General features: G+C 47.3%; 1 protein-coding gene across 1 annotated transcript; it reads left to right on the top strand.

Moving 5' to 3' along the window:
• Positions 1 to 2,206: 2,206 nt before the first annotated feature.
• On the top strand, positions 2,207 to 24,658 carry NEFH (neurofilament heavy chain). The gene is made up of 4 exons (XM_060249148.1): positions 2,207 to 3,083; positions 17,423 to 17,622; positions 19,853 to 19,977; positions 22,445 to 24,658. Exons 1-4 carry the CDS (start codon positions 2,207 to 2,209, stop codon positions 24,078 to 24,080), a joined length of 2,838 nt encoding a protein of 945 aa, XP_060105131.1. The 3' UTR covers positions 24,081 to 24,658.
• The last annotated feature ends 1,624 nt before the right edge of the window (positions 24,659 to 26,282 follow it).

The raw sequence follows: 26,282 nt of genomic DNA on the forward strand, positions 1-26,282 counted from the left end.
AGGCATTTGTCTCTTTAAATCACTTCTCCAACCCAAGCCAGCTGGTGGCTTGGACAATGTATTTAAAGTTAGTTTTCTTTCCACCTCCACCTCCCCCATCTCCCCTTCCTTCCTTCCTTCCTTCTCTCAAACATCTGATGTTTATTCTATGTGGCTCTTATCTTAAGCAAATTTGGCCACTCCTGGTCTATGTTCATCCTCAGACTTGACCAAGATCCCCTGTGAACATAGCTCCTTGCCCCTGGAGACACATAACTGGGAGATCATCCATTGGTTCACAGTGTGGCCTTGGGTGAGTGGTTTCTACTGGGTCTCAGTTCTGCTTCTGTAAAACAGACATAAATCCCACAGGATTGCTTTGAAAAAAAGCACAAATTAATTTGCAAATCAAAAGCTTTGTATAAATGTCAGGAATTATATTTTTATTGCTACCAACGAGGTCTTCTGTCATGCCTCCACTGTCTTTGTGCCCTTGTTTTCTGTGATGCCCATGGCCCTCCCACCCTTCCCAATTTCCCACCCTTGGCTGTGCTTTTGGTCCTTTACTGGACAGCAACAGCCCCCTGCCCCTTGATGGTGTTACCTCCTAGAGTCTGCGTCTTCCTTCAGATCACCCCACTCAAAGGCCACATCTGGCAGCAGCTGGCAGAGGAGGAGACCCAGCCAGGGGGAAAGAGGACCACCAGGTGCCTCCGGCTGCCCTCCCCCTCCAGCCAAGCAAGGGACACATCCGAGGCTGCTGTTTTTTTCTCCTCATAATGGGCCACCTGATCTACCAGGGTCTGCAACATGCCTCCTCCAGAAGCTGAGCCACTCAGTAACTCCAATCTGGAAACATTTTCACTGAAGGTCAGAGTGGAGGATGTCCACACTTGACAGAGAACTATTGGAGGCAACTTAAACCTAAGTGAAGTGCATTGACTCATACCTATTTTCCTTAGGTCAGTAATTCCTTATAAACACTCGGCTTTGTGATGTCAATGTGAACAGCTTAAACACATCGTGGGGTAAAGATCTCAACCCAGCTGCCCCCACGGATCAGGCTGCATTTGGCCAGTGGGCTGCATGTCGGATGCCCCTGGTTTCATTCCTTAGCCCCATGACCAAACGGTAAAGAAAACCTGTGTAACCTGTGATAGCACTTGCTCGAATTCACTCTTCCCCTCCCCCCTCACTTCTTCCTTTCCCCTCTTTCCACCTCTCCTTTATGTTGACTTCCCCTCTACTGAAGTGGGAATTGGAGGCTCCGCAGGGCACCAAAAGGTCCTTGTAGGCCATTTGGTGAATTGTCATCTATTGCAATGGCGCGAATCCTCGGGGAGCCCGTCTGATGGACAGCGAGGGGCACACACAAACGCATCTCCTGACCTTCCGCCCTCAGTTTCCTAACCAGATGTGTCCCTCCCATCGCGCTCTCACTCCATGTTGTACCATTCAGCCGATTCGCCTTCTTTCTTTCCTAGCCTAGTAGCGACACTCTTCTCCCCGGGGGCCATCAGCGTCGTGGGCTTTCAGACTGCAACGGGGCGGGGGTGAGGGAATCCAGGTGGCTTCTGATCCAGGCATCAGCCCCTGTACCTGCTCTGGATACCAAAGCTGGGGCACGAAAGCATCTCTGAGCACATGGCCAGGGCCTTTTTGTCCTTCCAGATCTCAGCCCCGGGACCTTTCCAAATGCAACATGTGTTCAAGTTGCCTGTTGTCTTCCCCCCAGCCCAACCGGGTGGGCTTCCCCAGTTTTTTGGCGCCGCAATCCCGGGCCTGACTCCCAGCCCCCCCCTCCCCTTTGCCTTTTGAAGCTGGAATTACAGATCGCCAGGCGCGATGCCGGATCCCCCTCTTTTTGTCTCCAATGTGCCCATTCCTAGGGCGCGGTCCTGGGGCATCCGCATGCGGCGCCGCTCGCCTGGCCCTTGGGAAGCCCTTGCTTGGCTGGAGGGGGAGGACAGCCGGAGCAGAGGCACCTGCGGACGGCCCTCTTTCCCCCGGCTGGCATCTCCTCTGCTCCTTCGCCAGCTGCCGCTGCTGCTGAGGGGGGGGGGGGGAGGCGGGATCCTCCCCTCTCCGGGGCTCCTCCTCCTCCTCCCGTCCCTCGCCTTGCCGAAGGGGCGGCCCCGGCAAGTTGTCGCTCGGGCCGGCGGGCGTATAAGAGCCTCCTCCTCCCGGCCGGCCTGCCGCAGTGCCCGAGTCCGACGGCGGCGGCACCATGATGAGCTACGGCTTGGACTCGTTCTTCGCCGGCTCGGGCGGCGGCGGCACCTTCTACCGCAAGGAGGCCGGCGGGCGCTACGGGGCTTCGCGCTCAGGCGGCGGCGGCTCGTCGCTGGCGTCGAGCGGCTTCCACTCGCAGCAGTCGTGGTCGCGGGGCTCGACGGCGACGGGCTCGGGGGGCTACCGGCGGCTGGGGGGCGCGGCGGGGGCGCTGAGCCAGCTGGGCTCCTCGACGGAGAGCCTGGAGTCGTCGCTGAACGGGGAACTGCGGGCGCGCAACGAGAAGGAGGTGCTGCAGGCGCTCAACGACCGCTTCGCCGGCTACATCGACAAGGTGCGGCAGCTGGAGGTGCAGAACCGGCAGCTGGAGGCCGAGGCGGCGGCGCTGCGGCAGCAGCAGGCGGGGCGCTCGGCCATCGGCGAGCTGTACGAGCGGGAAATCCGCGACATGCGGGGCTCGCTGGTGCAGCTGAGCGCCGAGAAGGGGCAGCTGCAGCTGGAGCAGGAGCACCTGGAGGAGGACATCGCCCACCTCAAGCAGCGCCTCGACGACGAGGCCCGCCAGCGGGACGAGGTGGAGGCGGCCACCCGCGCCCTCGCCAAGTTCGCCGACGAGGCGCACCTGGCCAAGGGCGAGCTGGAGAAGAAGCTGCAGGCCCTGCGCGACGAGAGCCTCTTCCTGCGCCGCAGCCACGACGACGAGGTGGCCGAGCTCCTCCACCACATCCAGGGCAGCGGCGCGGTCCAGGCGGCCCTCGAAGCCCGCGACGCCTCCCTCAAGGCCGACGTCACCTCGGCCCTCAAGGAGATCCGCGCCCAGCTCGAGGGACACACCGTCAAGAGCACCCTACAGTCCGAGGAGTGGTTCCGAGGTGAGCCGCTGCTGCGGGGACCAACCGAGGGCCGAGAGAGAGGGAGGGCCGGGGAAGGGAGGGGCCGCCGGCTTAGCTCCCCTGCCCCAGCCTCCTTCAACTGGACCTTGCCGGAATGGGCAGCCCTGAGTCATAGCCATTCCTAGTCCTGCTGATGGTCTGTAGGCAGTAACCACCACAAATGCTGGGGGAACTCGCCTGGTTTCCTGTGCCATTCTCCCCCCCCCCCCCACTCCCCCTATGACTAGATCCAAGAGCTGAGGATCCCGGATTCTCAGGGCTCCCTCTCCCCGGGACCCCGTGTGCCTGCAGGTAGAAACTTCCAGTGGGATGGGAGTGGGGGTAAGGGGGTGCTGTTGGAGGGCGGGGGAGTGGCATCTTAGAGCCGCGGCTCCGCCCACAAAGAAGGAATGGTGCTGAGGCATAGCGGTGCCCCGCCCACTGTTCCCGCCCCCACCGTGGTCCCCTGGCTTCGGGGCTCTGATGTCCAAGCTCCTGGCTCCCCCGCCCCCCCAACTGAAAGCCCCCTCATCCCCCTTGCAAAAAAGCATGGCGGGGGAGGGGGCGGTAAAGGACAGGATGGATGTCTTGCGGAATACAAGTCAGCGCAATGCAGAGGAGAGAATCCACGCTTGGGGAGGAGGTGGAATATAAACTTTTAAAGAGGTGGTGGTGGGGGCATAGTCCCTACTGGGGTGGGGAGGGAGTGGGCAAGGAGCCGTTTGAAGCCACCTCTCAACCGAATTGAAAGAGATTAGTGGTGAGTGTGGGTGGGTGATGATGGAGAGGTGAGGGGAGAGACAAATTATTAAGGGCATCCTGAGAAGTTCTTTCACGGTGGAAAGGAGACCAGATGAGCCGCCAGGGCCTGGGGAGGCGGGGGAGAGAAAAGAAACCACTCCCTGGAAAATGGTAAGACTGACGTCGGAAGAGCAGAGAGAGGAGGAGGCGGGGGGGGAGCGAATTAAAGTGATCAAAATGGGGGTGAAGAGCTGTGTGTTTGAACTGAGAGCAGAGAGCCCTGAAGGAATAAGTGGGACCAGTCTGCCCCCCTCCCCAAGCAAGGGCAGGGAGGGAATTACCTGGGTGGGAGAAAGAGGGCACTGCTTTGCCCTCCTCCGGGGAAGGAACGAAGAGGTCTTCTTGCGTGGACCTTCGGAGAAGACGAGGCGGTTCTGCAAGGAGCAGGCGAAATGTTGCATTAGGCAGCTGGGGGTTTCTGATGAGGGGAGGGGACGAATGGCTCTGCGTCCTGGGCGTCTTGCTGACGCGGGAGGGGGCGCTTGAGATCGGACACCGACCCAGCTGTCCAGCAGAGACGGCTAAGGGCAAGGCCCAACCCGTTTGCCATTGAGGCTGCAGGGAGAGGGGAGAGGTGAGCGCGCCTCTCCTCCCCGCAGTCTCTGCTGAGTCAGGGCTTCCATCCCGCAGCAGGCCCAATTGAGAGCCCGCAGTGGCTAAGGGGGCGCCGCCCGCCTGGGGAGCGCAGCGGAGTGGCTGGCTTCTCGGATCTTCCCTTCCCTCCTTGTCCCAATGGGGAGTCATTCATTCATTCACCTGCCGGCATTGGGCAGAGGCGGAGCAAGACAGAGGGATGGGGGTGGGGGCGGAAGGGTTGAAAAAGGCGCCCCGGTGTGCGGCTGCTAGAAGGGGAGCCCTGGGGGTCTGCAGCTGCTACAAGATCCCTTTGTCATTGGAGGAACTCCAGGCACACGCAGCGGATGGGTGTAAAAAATACATGAGAGTGAATAGAAGGGGAGCGACCCTCTTGAAACGCGGATGTGATCCCCGTAAAGGGTTTTTCCAAATTCTGGGGATTCTTGCCATGTTGGCTCCTTAAGATCAGAAGCCGGTGGAGTTGACAGTAGTCCTTTACCCATCCCCACCCACCAAAGCTGGGCGAGTGCCAGAGACTGCAGCAAAGAAGTTCCCCGAATCCACCTGACATCCTGACAAGTCGCGTCACAGGGACCGTCCTCCCCGTCATGATTCGCTTCGGATGCTGCTAAGCCGCTTTCTTCGCTGGTGGGAAGTGAACTGTGCAAGAGGGCCGACTAGCGGCCGGTTGCTCGCGAAGCGTCTACGGCGGCATTCCGGCGGGACTAGAGCTGTCCAGGGTGCTGCTACGTTTGCTTCGCTTAGAAGCAGCGTCATGGAGAACGCAGCTTGCTCATTGCAGGGGCACCTCTGTAGCGCATATGCTCCGTGTCAACCCCCGCCCCCCACGCTTTGCTGTTCCCTTCCTAACTATGCCATAGCCACCGGCTATGCCCTTTTTTTTTCTCCAAAGGTTCCTGAGAGTCAGGGCAGATGCAGTTTTTAAAAACATCGTATTACCAAAGATCTAAACGGGGGGCAGTGAAATACTGGCTTTATCATTACTTAATTTTAAATAATATGCTTAAATGCAAAAAGCATTCTTTCACCTTGTTTTGTCAGTACAGCCCTGCTTTCCAGAATCATCTGGAATCATCTGTTAACTCTGCTCTGATGTTTTATTTTCCAGGTTTTGTATGCTGGAGGGTGGATGATCATAGTTTAAAATACTTACATATTTACTTCATTCATCCCCTACCTTTCTCCCCGTGTGGGGTCCCAGTACAGCTCTCCTCCCTCTTATCCTCACAACCACTCTGGGAGGTAGTTTATGTTGAGAGTGTTTAGTGTCCCAAGGTCATCGAGCAAGCTTCCATGGCAGAGTGTGGGTTCAAACCGGAGTCTCTCACATTCCAGTTCAACACTCTAACTACTACACTACCACTGGTGTGCAGTTTTAGACCCTAGCCTTCTGATTCTAGTGCCCTGTCTGGCACCTCTCATTCTGCATGAAGAAATACTGAGAATGGGATATATACTTTTCCCTACAGATCCTGTTGCCCTGACCTGGATAGCCCAGGTTAGCTCAATCTCATCAGATCTCAGAAACTAAACAGGGTGAGCCCTGGTAAGTATTTGGATGGGAGACCTCCAAGGAATACCAGGTGTCTTGACATGGAGGCAAGCAATGGCAAACTACTTCTGAATCTTGCCTTGAAAACCCTATGGGGTTACCATAAATGAGTTGAGACTTGAAAGTTGCAACTTCCACCACATTCCCTGTTAATCAATAGTATGAGCTGAGATAGCCTTAAAAGTAGTAACTGGCTACTAGATTACAGTGCAGCCAGCACTCTCAAAGGTATGTACTCAAAGAACCAGTTTGCTGTAGTAGGGTATCAGACTAGGAGTAGTGACTTGAGATCCCAGTTCAAATCTCTACTTACCATGAAATTCAGTGGGTGACCTAGGGCCAGCCTCTCTCTCTGATCCTTACTCTCTTGGCAAGATCGTTGTGAGAATAAAATTAACAACATGAGAATGATGTATGCTGCTCTGAGGTCCTGGGTGGAAGAATAGGGTAATAATGTGATGGGTAAACTAGAGATGGTCTAAATAATGTTGGAATGTGTCCCAGTCTCCCTCTTTAGGATACACTCTTTAGGATACACATGGGGAAGCCTTTTTTACTAGACTGCATAGACAGGGAAAACTAGGCATGCCCCCCCCCCTTTTCTGATCCTGCAGAACAGTTATTGATCAAGATATCCTGGACTTTACCAGGCATATCCTCATGCCACCTTGGGTTCTACCCATGGTTCCTGGTCACCTTTGAGTGGTATAATTCTTAACATAAAAATCCATAATAGCTGGTTCTTGAGCCAAAGTGACTGATATCTCATCTGTACACACAAACATGCAGTGAAATAATGGAGAGAACGGTGCCTTTTCTCTTTTTTCCCCCTTGCCTGGAACTGGTGCAGATTTTCCTCAGGTCCAGACTGCCCACCATCATGTTCAAGACAGGGTCTGTCCCTCCTGTGTAAGAGGTCATTTAATGATCATTTCCATGCACTTTGAAAATATGCAACAGTCTTTATAACCTACACAGTATGAGAAAGGTCAGCAGCAGCCTCATCCTGCAGACAGGGGAACTGAAGCAGACACAGAGTTCAGATTCCATATACTGTCCTGTGAGATCTATTTTTATGGTGCTCCAAGAAAAGCTTGCCCAGGTTGATTCTCATTGTTCAAAATTCATCCATTCACTTATGGCCATGAGGACCTCTTCCCTCTCTTATATGTGATTCCCCTTGAAATAACCTTTCATTTTCTGACTCTCCTGCAATAGGTATCATGTTTCCCTCTCTAAAAGTATGCCTCCCCTTCTCCTTTTTATGCTGTCCTCACTGGATTAGCCATTAGAACAGGCGCTTCAATTTTCAAAAGAATTTTGCTATAGGTACACCAAATCACACCCTGATCTGAATGGGAGGTTGATATTCTTCTCTGTGTTTTTTTTTTTAAATTTGTGTGTGCACACCTGGAAGTCATGATGGTGACTGACCTCTACTGGGGGCATGGAGGACATTCAGAGAGGTGGCCTAATAAATCCTGCTCCTGTCATCCCAACTGCTGGTATTTCAAGGAGGTCTCCCATCCAAGTACTAACCAGAGTTGACCCTGCTTAGCTTCCAAGATCTGATGAGATAGGGCTTGCCTGGGCTATCCAGGTCAGGATTGGAGGTGGTTATTCTTGACTGTCTACTCAGCCAGTCACTCAGATGTGCGACAGAAGAGTAAGAAAACCCATCTTTTTCAACTACACACTCTGATTGTGTGTTATACAGGTTTAATTCTATCAAAAGGATAGGTAGCATGCATTAAGTGATCACAAGAATAGAAAAGCCCTGTTGTATCAAATCAATTATCCATGCAGACCAGTATCTTGTTTCCAATAGTTGCCACCCAATTACCTATAGGAAGCCCACAAGGAGGACATAAAGTCAACAGTCTGCTTCTGATGCTTGTCTTGAGCACCTGTTAGAGGCAGGTCATTTCTGAAGGTTCCAACTATTATGAGTTAATAGCCCTTGAAAGGCTCATCCTGGTCCAGAAATGTGACCCATCTCACTTTACAGCTAGTGGCCATCTCTACATCTTGGGGCAGTGAGTTCCACAAGTTGACTGTGCATCTTTGTATGTACTATTGAGAATGGACTCATTGATTTGGTCCCCTTTCCCTTTACTTTCATTTTGCTGCATCAAGTGACCCTTTAGAATCAAATGTACAAATGGTTGTGAACTTGCAGAGGATGATTGATACTAGCCAGAATATTAGCCCCCACATAATGCCATAAAAATCCTCTAATTGAAACAAATGCAACATGAGCTGAAGGCAATAATTAGAAACCAAGAGCCACCTAGCCATTGTTTCTGACCAATTCATTTTAAAAAAAATGAAAAGCCCCCTCATTTTTTGCAGTTAATTAATGAACCAATTAAAAGTAAATCCTGCAGCGTCTTTGTGCAGGCAGCTGGAAATCAAAAACAGAGAAAAGGAATAGCAACTCCTGAATTAATGCATGTGCAGAGATTAAATACAGCAATACATTAACAACAATCATCACCTTTCTGTAGGATGCCAGTCAAAATCCATGTTTTCTCCACCTCCCACCTCAATTACACGACACACTTATTAACTGATGAATGATTTCAAATGAGATGTCTATAATTTATAGCCCAGGGCAGCTTTTGTACAAGCTGTCATAAATGCAGGAGAAAGTAAGAGAGGAAAACATAATCTACATGCAGGACTGGAGAGAGAGGATAACACAGAGAGGACTAATTTTGTAGCAATATATGCCAAGGCAGATCAATGGTGCAGGCAAACACGCTGAGTATGCACACACCCTTTCACACTCTCTCTCACACACAGAAGAGCAGCAGATTTAAAACATGGTGAAATGAAACCCAGCCCAAGTTCTTTGATTAGGAAACCCTGTTTGTCACAGCTACCCCTGGAACTTGCCTCTATGGTGTTCAAGTTGCTGAATCATCTTGCAGATACTAGAGGAGGGGGCTGAGCTATGCTTTCATCTCAGGAAGTGACATCACAGAGGGGCGGGCTTTAGATGCCAATAAGGAGCAGGCCAAGCTGCTGCATCCTGCACAGATGATTCCTTGTTGCTTCCCTTTTCTTCCTTGCTTAATGTATACATGTTGCCATTTTCAGGGAAGGAGGAACAGTTTCTTTAGTCTTTATATACAACAGCCAGAACAACTTTAAGGGTTCCAAACATTTATATGTTAAAGAACCTTGGAGGAGGTGGGGGGAGAATTCTCTCACTTCTTAATTTGTGCTGGGGCTATGCACAGAGTGGAGTACTTCCCTGGAGGACTGCTGGCAAGAAGAAGCAAGCAGAACCAGACCCTAGTAGCTCTACAGGGGCTGGCTTGGACTGCCAAAGTGGCCACTCCGCTTAGCTTGCTCCTGGGCCATTTTTAACTCCAGTCTCTGCCCCAGGTATACAGGTGAAGGGGCCGACCCTGTTGTGAAGGACCCCCATTAAGTTTTATGGGACAGACTAAAAAAACCCTCTAACATGGTGCAGCTGTGAGTGGGCAAAAGCTTCCCTACACACCCCAGCCTTACTAGGAGAGGCTTCATATATGTTCCAGTGGTGCCCATGTGTACACCCCTTCACTTTCTTTCATAGGAGGGAATAGTTGCCATTTACCCCTGTGGATACACCTTGTGCCTCACAAGAGTCCCATCCATATTCTCTTCATACATATTCAGCCCATCCTAATGACAGACATTTGATAAAGTAATGAAATAACTATTAACCCAGGATTAGCAATGGATTGTGGATGCAAAGGACTCCAGGTGAGTTCTCCAGCTGTGTTTTGTGCTGAAAGGCAGATGTCCAGGTACAAAGTGCACACCCAGCAGACGGGTTGAGAAGGGCACATCTGTGTTAAAATACAATGTTTCTTGCAAAATATATAAATGTAGCAGCCAAAAAAGCTCAACCCTCACTCTCCTGTGTAGTTAAAGAGAAATGTTCCTATTTTGATACATATTCTGAGAACAAATTTATTTTTAAATTGTCTCAGATTCTTCCCCATAATTGCCAGACACCTGAGACAATTAAAATAATCACACTTCTAAACAATAGTCCCTTAAAAATCACAATGAAAAAAAGTTAAACTGAAAAAGCTCAAAGCAGGAAACTTTGGTGGAATGGTATTACTTTAATTTGAACTGGGATGGTCTGTCACCATGTCAACAGGTGGATAAGGCTGGCCCAAGGGTTATTGACACCCTAGGGGAGTGATGTTGAACTAATTTGTTACAGGAACCAGATTTGACATAAATATAATTTTGTTGGGCTGGTCCATGTGTGTCATAAAATATAATGCCAGGTACAGGAGATATAAACTTTATAAAGGACACAGGCAAACCCAGTTAGCAATATTTTTTACTCAAAATACAGACATGTTAAAAGAAGAAGAAGATGATAATGATATTGGATTTATATCCTGCCCTCCACTCTGAATCTCAGAGTCTCAGAATGGCTCACAATCTCCTTTATCTTTCTCCCCCACAACAGACACCCTGTAAGATGAGTGGGGCTGAGTGAGCTCTCCCAGAAGCTATCCTTTCAAGGACGACCTTTGCCAGAGCTATGGCTGACCCCATAGCTTGATTCCAGCAAGTGCAAGTGGAGGAGTGGGGAATCAAACCCGGTTCTCCCAGATAAGAGACTGCACACGTAACTACTACACCAAACTGCTTTTAATGCTTTAAAAGTATTTCCTTAAAGTATCTCCCTGATACCCACCCTCCCACTTTTACTGCCGATTGCTCATTAGCACTGGGACTGTGGCATAATGCACTGCCTCAGTCATCTGACAATAAAGGTAATGACCAGTTTGTGGGCTGATAAGAGCCCTGGATGGGCCAGCTCCATGCCATGGGTGGTATTCCTGACACCCCTACAGGTTTAGGGAAATGTCTTTGCCCCTGCCCCTAGCACCATCTCCACTCAGGCTGTCCTCACTGGGTCAAGAGATGTGGCTTGCCACTGATCCCAGACCTGCCAGTGGTGGAAGGCCCCACTCACCAGCTAGGTACATCATTGGCGCGCAGTTACAACCATGGCTATTACTTGCCATGGTGTCATATCTCCCAGTCTCATCCCAGACCCAGCCACAAGGGTCCATCATCCAGCTGCTTTGGTACAGTGCCACCAGCTGTGGCTGATTCCACAGTATTGCAGGAGGGCTCGTTTGGTGCACCTCCAGCTCTGGGATAGACTGACATCCTAGTAATTGTCTGGGCATAAGTAGTGGACAGGGCAGCTATTCAGGTGGACTTCACTTGAGAAAGAATTCAAGGGGTGGTGCTGCCACAGAAAAGGCCATGCTCTGAACAACTGCCATTTGTCCATCAAATTTCCTGCATTGTGCAGGGGGTTGGACTAGATGACCCTAAAGATCCCTTCCAGCCAAAGCTCCCTTTAAACTGTGAAGACTTGTGAGCAAAAATTCTATGTTGTGATCTACTGGCATTTAAGTTAAGAACATAACATTTTATTTATTTCATTCGATTTATATCTCGCCCTACCCCACCGAAGCGGGCTCAGGGCGGCTCACAACACAAACACAACACATAAGAGAAGCCATGTTGGATCAGGTCAATGGCCCATCCAGTCCAACACTCTGTGTCACACAGTGGCCAAAAAAAGGAGATTCACAAGTGGGGCTAGAAGCCCTTCCACTTTGCCCCCCCCATAGTTGTGAGCTATTGCATAATTTAGTTTGATCTGGGGCCCTTTTTCCAGAGCTAAGACAAAAATATGTGAGCCAGAGGCCAAAAAAATGTGAGATACCTTACACTAACATAGCTTAGAGGGAACACTGCTTCCAACTCTATGATTCTGTGATCAAATGCTAATCCACAGCTGCACATTAATTATATCTCCCTCCTTCCCCTACTTGCCACAAGAAAAACATAACAACCTGCCACACTTTAATTTAGCATGGCAATAAATTACCTGTGAAAATACTAGCTATGTGTCTCACTTGGGAAGAAGAGTGTGGAATATTTTCTCCCTCTGTGAAGCAAGAGAACACAACTTTGGATGCATGATAGAGCTATGTGACTTTGGATGCATAGAGTTATGTGGTTTAGGAGGTCTTGCTCATTTAATTGTTTGGTTATTTCTACAAGGATGAAGTGAAGGAATCAGCATGGTATAGTGATCAGGGGATTGGGCTGGGTTCTGTGAGACTGGGCTGGGTTCTGGGTTCAAATCCTCACTGTCCCATAAATCTTGTGGGATGATGTTGGGCCAATCACTCTCACTTTAACCTTCCTTACAAGATTATTGTTATGAAGATAAAATGGAAGAGGGGAGAATGATGTGTACTGCCCTGAGTTCCTTGCAGGAAGAAAGGGATACAAATATGCTAACTAAAAAATAAATGCCCACCTAAAGAAAATAAGGTGGGCAAAACCTCAAAGAAGTACTCCAAACCAAATTTATTATATAGCCCAATTAATTTCAGTTCAAAGGGATTTTCTTCAGGGACACTGGAAGAGACAGTAAATATAACGAGAGAACGATATAAACAGGATCATGCGATGTTTAACAACATGGACGCTACAACCCTAAACAGGATTACACCCTTAAAAGTCCATTAACATTGGTTGACTTAGTAAGGAACTAAGTCTGTTGAGGATTGCACTATGTGGTGGTGGTGGTGGTGGTGGTGGTGGGAAGCGCCTTCAAGTTGCAGCTGACTTACGGCAACCCTGTAGTGTTTTCAAAACAAGAGACTTCAGGGTTAGTTTGCCATTGCCTGCCTCTGCTGAGAACCTAGGACTTCATTGGTGGCTTCCCATCCAAGTACTTGCCAGGGCCAACCCTATTTAACTCCCAAGATCTGATAAGATTGGGCTAACCTGGGCCATCCAGGTCAGGGCTTGCTCTAAGACATCCTTTTTAAAAACTTTGACAAACGTATTTATTTTACTCCCCACCCACCAGAAAGAATGAAACCATTTCTCATTGGAAGCTGAGAGATACTCATAGAACATTGCTTTAATGTTAGCTCAATTTAGGCAAGGAACTAGCTCAAAAGGGTTCAGGAAGAAGAAGAAGAAGAAGATATTGGATTTATATCCCGCCCTCCACTCCGAAGAGTCTCAGAGCGGCTCACAATCTCCTTTACCTTCCTCCCCAACAACAGACACCCTGTGAGGTGGGTGGGGCTGGAGAGGGCTCTCACAGCAGCTGCCCTTTCAAGGACAACCTCTGCCAGAGCTATGGCTGACCCAAGGCCATGCTAGCAGGTGCAAGTGGAGGAGTGGGGAATCAAACCCGGTTCTCCCAGATAAGAGTCCGCACACTTAACCACTACACCAAACTGGCTCTCTACACTTTCCCCCCAGCAAACAGGAAGGGCAGTGTAAGTCTTCAGAGAAGAGAGAGCACCCAAACTACTTTACTCTTAAGGCATAAACATCATAAAGGCTAACAGTGGTATAGCTATTCTACAGATGATATTGCAAAAGGCTTGTTTGCCAGTTGTAATTCTCCTATATTTGATGAGAGATTGTTCCAGCTTATTTTAAAGTGGCGGTTCAATAGCCTGGAATCTGAAATTGGGTTGATGGAAGATATCTTTGATGTCTGATCAGGCAGGGTTTTTATCCTTCTTTTTTCTGTCCCCACACTGTAGGTCATTTTTGTTCCTTATCTATTATATTTTAATGTTATGAAATCTTGTGGTTTTTAAAAATGGTTTTTAACAATTTTAAATAAAAAAGCATATTTAACATTAATATTTTTTTCTTTTGTAGTACAATTTGATGCTGGTTCTGTTCTTTATTGTGAAGTAAAAGCCACCTATTTTTTCCTGTTTTTGTGTCTCAATTAAGTTTTGGGGGTTTTAAAAAGACTGAAATGTGTTCAATTATAGTAAATGGAACACCTCTGGGTGAGTTTGGCTCTATTTGGCTCCCCTTCCCCTTTTTCTGTGGCTGGTGGTACTGTCTTCCTATTTTATTCCGTGATTCAAATTATCAGATTACAACTTCTCTACTTGTGATGTCTTAGTAATGTCACTCAACAGAATTAAGTTTGAGTCCAGGGGTACCTTTAAAACCAATGAAGTTATTTTCAAAGTATCTTACAAGATATCCAAAGGCATGCAAGAAAACAAACAGCCTGGCCCTGACCTGGATAGCTCAGGCAAGCCTGATCTCATCAGATCGGAGAAGCTAAGCAACCAAGGCCAACCCTGGCAAGTACATGGATGGGGAGCTCCAAGGAATACCAGTGTTGTGAAGCAGAGGCAGGCAGCAAGCTACCTCTCTGAATGTCCTTGCCTCCTAGCCCTACTTAGGGGTTGCCAGAAGTCAGCTATGACTTCCAGGCATGCATACACACACATACAACTTTTTTAAAGAACACAAACAGCCTTAACTAGCAATGAGAGGTCTGTAGCAAAGGTACCCATTACATTAGAGTTCTGGGTAAGGGCAGCTGAGGAGTCTATTGCATTTCTCACCTGCTCCACTTCTGGAAGACGGTTTCCACAACAACATCCCTCTATGCAGTGATGTCAGAAACTGGCTAACTTGATATGCATGGAAGTGGCCCCTCCACTACTTTGCACCCAAGCCAGTTCAAAAGCTTTAAAGGTCAAAAAGAGCACTTTCAATTGGGCCCAAAACCAAAGCTAGAGCAATTGGTATATCACAGGAGTCTGCTTCACCGCATCAGACCCTGTGAACACCCCAGCTGCTCTATTTGGCCTCAGCTGAAGTTTCCAAACCATCTTCTGAGGCAGTCCCATCTGCAGCATGTGACAGGTGTATAATCTGGATGCTGTTACAACACATATGACAATGGCCAGGTCAGCTTTCTTCAGGGTTGGCCATAGCCAGTGAACCAGCCAAAGCCAAGAAGAAATATTCCTGGTCTCCTCCAGTAAGAATGAGGAATCCAGGAGTGCTCTCTAAACTGAGTTGCTGATCTTTTTGGGCCAGTGTGACCCTAGCCAGAACAGACTGTTCATTGGTTCCCATTAATTTAGAATGGCTCATTCACACATGCAAGAAAGAACGTGATACCCCAAATACATGAATGATGTGAAATGCCTGCACAAACTTCCACTTAGCCTTGTGTATGTGTGCGCATGCATGCATGCATGCATGCACACAGAGCATTTTTCATATGTGCCAAAGAGCTTTTTGCACTGTGTTTTGGAGAAGGCTGTTATATACTTTCCATCAAGCTACTGGAACAAGGCAATGGAACCACAGGGAAGCACATTGTTAATTATCTTTAAATGTTGGTTTACTGTAGTGCTTCCTAAATTTTAGTCAACTGAAATATATTTCTGTTTCTAAATTAAAATGGGAGGCCCACTCCTCTCTTACACCTACCTTCTGAGTGCAAAATAGGAACAGCTTCCCCCACCCACCACCATGAGGAGTTCACTATTCCTGTTTCCACTATTTCTGTTTTTGTATGAGTTACGGATACAGGAAGCCTGCAGTAGTAATTCATGCACAAACTTATCATGCAGCTTCCTCCAAGGCTAGATAACTCGAGTCGGTTGCATCTCTGCATTGGCAGAGATTAAATGACTTGGTCTCACTTGTTAAAAAGACACAACCAAATGACCCACCTTTAGCAGAACTTGATTAAAGGTAAAGGTAGTCCCCTGTGCAAGCACCAGTCATTTCCGACTCTGGGGTGACGTTGCTTTCACAATGTTTTCGCAGCAGACTTTTTACAGGGTGGTTTGCCATTGCCTTCCCCAGTCATCTACACTTTCCCCCCAGCAAACTGGATACTCATTTTACCAACCTTGGAAGGATGGAAGGCTGAGTCAACCTGGAGCCCGCTACCTGAACCAGCTTTCGCTGGGATCGAACTCAGGTCGTGAGCAGAGGGCTCCGACTGCAGTACTGAGTCCAGTGACACCTTTAAGGCCAACAAAGTTTATTTCTGGGAATAAGCTTTCATTCACACTACAAACAGGAAACACCAAACAGACGATTTAAACCAAGGTGTCTCTTCACATTATTTTGATCATCATTTTTTTTACAAAAGATTTCTGCAAAGAAAAGTGGGAATGTTGAAGACTCCACAGATTTAGTTGTTTTCTAACTGGAACTCATCTCCAGTTCCAGATTACAAAATATTATGCAGATGCTCAGAGACTCTTGTGATGTTATTAATGTCTTGGCTAATATAAAGTCCCCTAATTAGAAGATCTGTGAGAGTAAGCTTGAGCTCCTTCAAAATATTTCAGTGAAAGAGTTGTGTTAGGAGAAGGACCATGTCACCTAAAAGAAGATGACAAGAGGCCATATTATTAGGGTTTGTAGAATCTTTCAGGCTCAAGTGCCGTGTTCTACTGGAGAAAGTTTTTCTTCCAGACGTTTCGTTCTCGGCTGCGGAGAACATCCTCAGTGGCGTTGCAGCCGGAGCAGGCGCTCTGACCTTTTGGCTGCTGTGCATTGAGTGAGGCCAGGGCTGCTGGAGAGCTGCTATTTCTAGGCTGGAGGGGGTGTGGTGAAAGGGCAATAGCAGCCGCTGTGGCCGGACCTGCCTGTCCCACATTGGTCTTGTCAGCCACCAGCGAGCCTGCAGCAGACGTGGACTATTGCACCCTTCTTAAATCTTCGTTCGTTCGCGAAGCCAAGCCGACCCTCCAGGGTCATCTAGTCCAACCCCCTTGCCCTTTCACCAGACCCCCTCCAGCCTAGAAATAGCAGCTCTCCAGCAGCCCTGGCCTCACTCAATGCACAGCAGCCAAGAAGGTCAGAGCGCCTGCTCCGGCTGCAACGCCACTGAGGATGTTCTCCGCAGCCGAGAACGAAACGTCTGGAAGAAAAACTTTCTTCAGTAGAACACGGCACTTGAGCCCGAAAGATTCTACAAACCCTAATGATGTTACCAGCCGTGAAAACCTGAAATCTTTGAGAGGCCATATTGTCATCTTCTTTTGCCCAAGAAAAAAAGGTTACTGAAATATATTTCTCCATATGCCCAAGGTCTAGATACAATCCCAAACACCTCCAGTTATATAGATCTCAGGTAGTAGAACTGGGAAAAGCTCTTCACTATGATTCTGGAGAGCTTCAAATAGACAATACTGAGCTAGATGGATTAGGTAAATTAACCCAATTTCAGACAGCTTCATACATTCATTGATAGAGAAATAGATTTTCCTAGAGGATAGCTCTCTGAAGGAATATTAGCTAGGACAGCTAAACAATTCCCCCCATTTTCAGAGGCAGAATACCAGATGTTGGAGGACAGGGGAGAACTGATTCCTTCACCATCTTCTTTAGGCTGTCCAGAAAGCAGCTACCTGGCCAGTGTTATACATACATCCTAGATGAGCCTTTGGTCTGATCTAGAAGGCCTCTGATGTTTGTTGTTTCCTTTCTTTCTCCCCCCCCCCGCCAATTCCTCTCCCTCACACAATAGTGAGATTAGACAAGCTGTCAGAAGCTGCCAGGGTGAACACAGATGCCATCCGCACAGCCCAGGAAGAGATTTCAGAATACCGCCGACAGCTGCAATCCAAAACTACAGAGCTTGAAACTCTGAAAGGGACCAAGGAGTCTTTGGAGAGGCAGAGGGCCGACATGGAAGATCGCCATCATGTTGATGTCCTGTCTTATCAGGTAACATTCAGCAGGGCTTGGCCATAGACCTGTGAGATGTGCAGTGTGGTTCAGGCAAGGAAATAATTCAAAGCAGAATTTTTAACACACAAGGTTTTATTCTTCAGCGTATGGATATATGTGTATATATGTATAGTAGAAGCAAAAATATAACAATAATGGTAGCAGAAATTTCTACAAAAGGTTTCCAAATATCTAAATATCCTAATATCTAAAAATAGGTCCATCTAAAAGGTTTCCAAATATCTAAAAATAAGTCTGTTTTCATTTACCATCAATGACCATTGACCATCAAGATAGACCTAGGTGGATAGCCAAGTTGATCTGAAACAGTAGACCAACAAAGTTAGAGTCCAGTGGCACCTTTAAGACCAACGAAGTCCTGTTCAAAAACTTCCTGCACATGGAAGCTCATACCTTGAATGAACGGTATGGGGATCAGTTAGCCTACAAGAGATGGGGATATAGTTGATAGAAATAATAACTTCCTGCCAGAAAAAAGACTGAATGACTGGACATGCCCAAAGCATATTTTAAAGGACTTGTCTTGTGAGTTACAGAGCCAACAATTAGACAATTTATCTCTTATAAATCCCACATGTAACAACATTGTAACAACCTTTGGAAGTCTGTTTGCAAGAATAGAAGTTAGTATCTTAGCATCTACATTCATCAAAGAAATAGATTGAACATTTGCACAATGAGTATTGTTTTTGCCAGGTTTTAGATGAACAATAAGATATGTATAATTTAACAAAAATGGAAGTGCTTCAGTTTTTAGAGTTGCCAACTCCAGACTGGGAAATATGTAAAGTTTGGGGGATGGAGTTGGGAAGGGTGGCATTTGGAGAGTGTAGAGCGATCAGCAGGAGTTTAACACCATAAAGCCCACCCTCCAAAGCTGCCATTTTCTTCAGGCAGTCTCTAGTTTGGAGATCAGTCATAATTCTGGCAGAACTCCAGACCCCACCAAGAAGTTAGCAGACCTACCTATTAGGCCACACACCCCTGATGTAGCCTATCCTCCAAGAGCTTACAAAGCTCTTTTTTGTAAGCTTTTGAAGGATTGGCTACATCAGGGGGTGTGTGGCCTAATATGTAATAATATTCTTACATATTCCATGGCAAACAAGCTGATCATGTCTCGTCTTTTTAGGATGTAAGAAATAGAGATCTTCCATGCCTTAAGTATCACAGTTCTCTTTTGGATTTTGTGTATAACACACCCTTGAGACAGAATATTTGAAAGCTGCACCCAAGTGTAGTGTAGGATGCTAAAACAAATGTTTCCATACTACTTATGTGGTACTTACAAAATCCAAACAAGAGAGGCATAGAACATCTCTATTTTTTAACGGTTTGGATTCACTGGTAATTTCCATGGAATGATCTCCTCACCTTCCCCTGTCCAGCTGTAACCAGAAATGCCTCCCCACTGCTTCTAGGGGCAGGTGACTCCCAGGATCATTTTTAGGTGGTAGCAGGGGTGGAATTCTAGCAGCTCATTTGCATATTAGGCCGCACACACCCTGATGTAGCCAATCCTTCAAAAGCTTACAAAAAAGAGCCTTGTAAGCTCTTGGAGGATAGGCTACATCAGGGGTGTGTGGCCTAATATGCAAAGGAGCTCCTGCTAGAATTCCACTGTGGGTGGGTAGGATTGTTGCAGGAGGGGGAATCTGCAAAAATCATCCCCCTTTCCAACCACAGATATGTTCCAAGGGATCCAGTCTTGAAAATGATAGGCATGATCCAGTTGCAGTTAAACCCTATTGACTTCCATGGAAGAATGTAAGCAGATGCTTTCCTTTTCCAATGAAATGAACTTTAGAATGCTTCCTTTTAGAGCAATTGTGCTTGTTATTCATTGGCTGGGGTCATGTCCATTTGATTCACTTCTAAAGATAGCTTGGTTAAAATTGGAAAGGATCCAAGAGATCAGATTCAGTACCTTTGGGGCCAGATCTGCCCATGAACCACCAATTGTCCAGCCCTGGTGAAAGATGACCAGAACATTCTAGATTCATGTACAGTTACACATTAGCAACCAACAAGACTTTGGGGGTATAAGCTTTTGGATCTGATGAAGGGAGCTTTGATTTTCAAACGCTTATCCTTCCAAAAATCTCATTGGTTGCCAAAGAGCTACTGAACTCAAATCCAGCTTGTCTACTGCAGATCGACAGGGCTACCCTCCTGAAACCAGATCAATTCTGTCTCTCTTCCATAGGAGACAATCGCACAGTTGGACAACGAGCTGAGAAATACCAAGTGGGAGATGGCAGCCCAGCTCCGGGAATACCAAGATCTGCTCAATGTCAAAATGGCCCTGGATATAGAGATTGCTGCATACAGGTATTCCTCAACCAATCAGGGAGAATGATTAATCTATTCTAGGGCAGGGTAACACACACCAGCAAAACCCCACTGCTTGACATTACCAACTTCTTGCACTGGCATCTTGCACAAATCAGTCATGTATGCCCCATACCCTTTGTCTATAGGATTGTATGCTCTTAATTTGGATTTCTATTCTTGTTCTGGTGACCCCTGGAATACCAGCAGTCAGGAGGCAGGGGCAGGCTTTATTCAGTCATGTCCCTGAATATCCTCCAGGCTCCTTGTAGGGGCCAGTCATTAGAAGTTGCCATGACTTCCAGGTACACACACACACACACACACACACACAACCCCCCCTACAAAAATACCCCCCCCCCAAAAAAAAGACCAGCAAGGGTAGGAAAGTGCCAGGAGAAAAAAATCTTTTAATTGCATAACTTACAGTGATGTGAGAACTGTTCTTTTAACTTCAAATAATATTTTATTATCCTCATTATTATGGATAATAATTATCAATTATTCTATTATTCTCATTATTATGGATAACACAAATCACCTAGACCCCTGCAGCCAAGCAGCTGGCTTGTTAATTCAAATCCATATGGGAAGCATATCCCATTTGCCTGCCTTTTGGGCCCCTCGTTGTTTGCTTGGGGTTGCCAGGTCACAATGATACTGTGGCAGTATAAACCACAACCAGTCAGGTTATCCAGCTGCGTCTTGCAGCCCTATGGCTTGGATCCTGTGCTGAATCTCCATGAGTGGAAGGCATTTCCATCAACAGAACTGGATTGGCACCTTCTCATTGTAACCTAAAATTATCCCTGAAATGTGGCTCTGTAGGAAAGAGAGACAGCATGAGGGTGAGTCTGAGGGCTGCAGAGGGAGGGGCATTCAGCAAAAATCACATCCTTTTCTGAGTGGTATTTGCCTATGAAATCCCACATTATACCCCCTTGGAACATTGGCTCCAGACCCCAGATCTGACTTCCTTGCTCCTTTTCCTCTGCCAGGTGAGTGCGGCCCCAATCCTTCTTTCCAGGGTTGCCTCAGCCATACTTTCTACAGTGTTGCGTATCACTCATTGCTTTGAGACTGCTGCCTGCCTAGTCCCATATCCTTTAATCCTTGTGTTTTGATCTGACTTCCCGACACTGTTTGCTTTCTTCCTTCCTTCATCACTTGCTGGTTAAGCCCTCAAGTGAGCCCCTGCTCTGCATTTTCCCTCCAGCCTCCTTCTCCCCCTACAGAGACTCCTCCGTAGTCTACTTTCTGCTCTTCATACCTTCTTTCATCTTCCTTGCCTGAGTTTTATGACCCTCAGCTTCCATTCATTTTGGGTCCTCTTCCCATCCTTTGCCTGTATATTTAATCCTAGCCAAACTGACAGCCTTTCCATCCCTCTGAGAAACTGAGTGACAGCCCTGGCCTGGATAGCCCAGGCTAGCCTGATCTCATCAGATCTCAGAAGCTAAACTGGATTGGACCTGGTGCATATCTGCATGAGAGACCTCTAAGAAATACCAGGGGCATGATGCAGAGCCAGGCTATGGCAAACCACCTCTGAAATGTCTCTTGTCTTAAAAACACATTTAGCTTGCCTGCCACCTAGTGGTGCATAATGCTAAAAGAGCTGGAAGTTCTGGCTGCCAGACAATCTTAGGATCTCCTAGCTATACTACATATGCTGCCATACAATAATTATTAATTATTATTATTACTGGGTGACAAAACATTTGGCAATCAAATATTTTGTGAGCAAACCACAACATTCCACATCACCCCTCTAGCTTAACCAGTCAGTGTCAGACTATACCACTGCATGTGAAATGCAGTATAGGTATTATGCATCTCTATTTTTTATATAAATACACTGTTATTCACATTGCGACAATAAAAGCATTTCCACTCACATCAAGGTCAAAAGCGAAGAGAAGATAAAAGTGGTGGAGAAGTCAGAGAAGGAGAAAATTAACTGTGAATTTGCATTTAGACATAGATTTAACCATTGTATTGCTAATGCACCTTCTTAATAAGGCAGTTTCGGGGCTGGGGGTCATCCCACTACTCTCTTAATCAAAGCCAGCATGATGAAGCGGTTAGTGTGTCAGACAAGGTTCTCAGAGACACACATTCAAATTCATACCCTGTTGCAGAAGCTTGTTGGGTGACTTTGGGCTGGTCACATACTCTCAGCCTAACCTACCTCAGAGGGTTATTGTTAGGATTAAATGGAGAAGGGTGAAGCCACATAGAGTTCCCATTGGGGGGAAAAGTGAGGCATAAACGATGTAAGCAAATAAATAAAGTTGATTAAGGAAAGAGTCATTCTTCATCAGGACTGAATGTTTAGATCAGAAATAACATTTTAAAAAGTGATAATGAGTTCCCTGCCCATCTGTTTTGTTTTTTGCATTGTGACTACATGTGGCACATTATAAAACAGTTCTGACTTTTTCTCTCCAATCCATCTTTGAAACAGGAAGCTTTTGGAAGGAGAGGAGTGCCGCATGGGAGCAGGACTGGGACCATTCCCTTTCCCTGAAGCCCTCCCCAAAGCTCCGAGCATTTCCACTCACATCAAGGTCAAAAGCGAAGAGAAGATAAAAGTGGTGGAGAAGTCAGAGAAGGAGACGGTGATTGTGGAAGAGCAGACAGAGGAAGTCCAAGTAACCGAAGAAGTCACTGAGGAAGATGGAGGTGAGAAAAAAGAAGGGGAGGAAGAAGAGGAAGAGGAGGAGGGAGGGGAGGAGGAGGAAGAAGGAGAGGAAGAGAAAGAAGAGGAGGAGGAAGAGGCAAAAGAGGAGAAGGAAGAATCTGAAGGAGGAGAAGGTGAGGAGGAGGAGGAGGCCGCATCTCCAGAGAAAGGCAAAGAGTCTCCTTCAGCAGAAGCAGCTACATCCCCAGGACAGGAGCCTGAAGAGAAAGAAGCAGCAGTCAAATCTCCAGAAAAAATTAAGTCCCCGACTAAGGAAGAAGCTGAATCTCCTGCAGCAAAGTCCCCAGCAAAGGCTGCCTCTCCTACAAAGGAGGAGGCCAAATCCCCTGCCAAAGTGAAGTCCCCAACCAAGGAAGGGGCCAAGAGTCCAGCAGTCAAGTCTCCTGAGAAAGTTCCATCCCCCACCAAAGAAACAACCAAGTCTCCATCAAAGGTTGCATCTCCTACCAAGGAGAAGGACAAGTCCCCAGCAGTTAAATCTCCAGAGAAGGCAGCATCCCCTACAAAGGAAGAGGCCAAGTCTCCAGAGAAGGTCAAGTCTCCATCAAAGGAGGAGGCCAAATCTCCAGAAAAAGTCAAGTCTCCATCAAAGGAAGAGGCCAAGTCTCCAGAGAAGGTCAAGTCTCCATCAAAGGAAAAGGCCAAGTCACCAGAAAAGGAGGCAGCCCCAGAAAAGGAGCCAGCCAAGCCACCTCAGAAAGATGCAAAGGCAGATGTGAAAGAAGAGAAAGAAGTGGAGAAAGCTCCAGCAAAAGCAAAACCAGAAGAGAAGAAAGACAGCAAGAAAGAAGAGGAGCCCAAAAAGGAAACCACAGCTAAGGATGTGCAAAAACCCGAAGTCAAGGTTGTGGTGGAGGAGAAGAAGGCCAAGACTGAAGACAAAGAAGACCAGAAGAAAGAAACCAAGCCTAAGGCACCTGCCCCTGAAGAAAAGAAGGAGGCAGCTGCTAAAGCTGAAGAGCCCAAAGTGAAGGAAAAGGAACCTGCCAAACCAGCAACAAAACCCAAAGAAGAGCCCAAGAAAGAAGAGAAAGCAATAAAGAAAGAGCCTGAGCCAAAACCTCAGGAGAAAGACACAAAGGCCAAGGAACCAAGCCAGCCAGCCAAGAAAGAATCTGAGAAACCAAAGGCAGAAGAGAAGAAAGAGGAACCCAAGAAAGAGAAAGCTGAACCCAAGAAGGAGCAGGAAGAGAAACCCAAAGCTGAACCCAAGTTTAAAGAAGACACCAAGAAGGAACCCAGCAAAGACACCAAGGAGGCACCCAAACCAGAGCCTGCAAAAGAAGCCCCCAAGGCAGCCAAGCCCAAGACGGAGAAAGTGGAGAAGTCCTCCAGCACAGACCCCAAAGACAGCAAAACCACTGAGAAAGTGGAGTCAGCTGAGAAAGCAAAGAAGTGAAGAGAGGCCCTGGAGGTGCATGATGGACCCCCTTGAGGAACTGCAGAGGGTCTCCCTGCCCCAGGGCTGGCTCCCGCTGCCCTCCAAAGATCAGACTTTGCTTAGGTGAGCAGCCATCCCTTTCTCACCGAGGCATGTTAGCAATATGTTTATGTGAAAGAAAAAATTAAAAACCCTAATCAAGCAATGAAACAAGCCCCCCCCCCCCAACCAAGGGGGGTTTGGTTATGTTATGATAGCTTCCGTAGCAGAATGTGATATACGCAGAATGCCACATTTAAACACTTGAATTATTTACAGGGGAGGGGAGGGGAACCCGGAATAAAACTTGACTGCCCTTTTTCTAATAAGTGCATTTATTTACCTAATGGGCAACCAAGGGTCGAATGCAATAAATGAATGTAGAACTGGGGGAAAAAGAAGAGTTAAGCTCTGAAAGATGTACAATAGGCTAGAGAATTCCAAAATGATCTAAAATGCCTTGTCTTCATACACCACACACTTTTGTCATCATCATTTAAACACTTCATCCCTAGCTAGTCTCAGGAGGAAGAATGTTCAGGACACCCCTATGCTGCAAGATGGTTTCATGGTCTTGGCTCCTCCCTCCAGTCTCAAGGGACTCTGGGAAATCTAGTTTGGAGAGTGTTCACTTGCCAAAGAGCATTTTGGTTTTTGGTGCAGGAATGGGCATTCTCCAAATTCTTGAGGAGGGAGACATACCAGGTAAACCAGTTTCTGTCTGTAAGTTGACATGCCCTCTGTATACAATCACGTACACACACACACACACACACACACACACACACAAGAAGTGCACTATGGTGACTCACTCAAAGGTTCACTTCCAGTTGCTTTTGTGCAATATAAGCAAATAAAAATGCTTACAAAGAGCTGTTTGTCTCCTCCATGTTGTGGTCTTCATTTGGGGGCATGAATTGATAAAAGTACCCAAGCAACAAAGGGGACAGGGGCTGATGGTTTGAGGGGTGAGATGCCTTGGACCTTATGGATCTTCCTACCTCCCAGCCCTTCCCCCCACCCCCAATATCCTGCTGCCTACTCACCCTCTCATTCCTCTTTCCCAGTTTTTGTTTCTCCTACCTCTCCTTCCCTAAATGCTTTGAAGAAATACTTCTTCAGGAGTGATAAAACTGTGGGATTTGCTGCCAGTGGATGCAGTGATGGCCACTACCATGGACAGCTTTCAAAGAGAATTAGAGAGATTCATGGGCCACCAACGACTACTAACTATGATGACAAAAAGGAATCTCTGAATACTAGGAGGAATAATAAGGAGAGACCTTGGCCTCTATGTCCCTGTTGGTTGGCCCTCCAAGGCAACTGCTTGGCCACTATGTAAAACAGGATGTTGGACTTTTGATTAGGTGGACTATTGGTTTGATGGAACAGGACACTTATGTTCTCATGACCCCACCTAGTGTAGGCTTATAGCACTCATCACACTTAATGGCAGTCCAAGAACATTCCAACTGCCCCACCTCTCTGAGGCATTGCTGAAGGCTTCATCCCAACACACAATACCTTTGTGCATTATGACATCAACAATACACAATGTTTCACAGGATCTTGAGATTCTTTCCAAGCAATCCCACCCTGGGAATGTGCAAAGGCCTCTGGGGGCATGCCTTCATCCATTTTGCATATTCACAAGTAAGTTGTGTCAGCAAGCTCATGAACTATTTTGCTCCCCTAGTGGTCACCTCCAGGTCATTCACTCCTAGTGGTCACCTCCAAGTCTAGGTCTGAACTTCAGGACCCTTCTCCTTATTTGGACCCTGGCTAGCATCTGCAATTATGTACTTAAATGAGTGGCAAAAAGGGACAGGTGAGAATAAATGGAGGCCAGAACTGTAGTGCTATTGAAGACTGGAGAGCAACTGCTTTGGGTTAAAAGCAACCAAATGGGCTAATAGGGAAAATACCACAATTGTGGAACTACAGACCAGTTTAGACATCACTCTCCTTCCCCTCTCCCTCCCCCATGCTAATCTCTGCAGTCTGCCAAAGACAGCTTCCTGACACCCCCCCCCTCACAGCTGGAATCTCTTACTCTTTTCCCCAGTCAGAGTCTTGCCTTCTTTTTTGAGTCATCTGACACTTTTGTTAGACAGGTTGCCTTTCCAGTATCTCAGTGATGTGAAACAGAAAGGCTTTGTGGATGGTTCTGCTGACAAAGTA

The sequence above is a fragment of the Heteronotia binoei genome, chromosome 11 (assembly GCF_032191835.1).
Source record: "Heteronotia binoei isolate CCM8104 ecotype False Entrance Well chromosome 11, APGP_CSIRO_Hbin_v1, whole genome shotgun sequence".
NCBI classification, from domain to species: domain Eukaryota; kingdom Metazoa; phylum Chordata; class Lepidosauria; order Squamata; family Gekkonidae; genus Heteronotia; species Heteronotia binoei.

Bases quoted from the DNA above. Each gene is read 5' to 3' on its own strand.
- NEFH (XM_060249148.1), top strand. From the start codon at position 2,207: ATGATGAGCTACGGCTTGGACTCGTTCTTCGCCGGCTCGGGCGGCGGC. The intron at 17,623-19,852 runs GTAACATTCAGC...TCTCTTCCATAG, and splicing joins TTGATGTCCTGTCTTATCAG to GAGACAATCGCACAGTTGGA. The intron at 19,978-22,444 runs GTATTCCTCAAC...TCTTTGAAACAG, and splicing joins ATAGAGATTGCTGCATACAG to GAAGCTTTTGGAAGGAGAGG.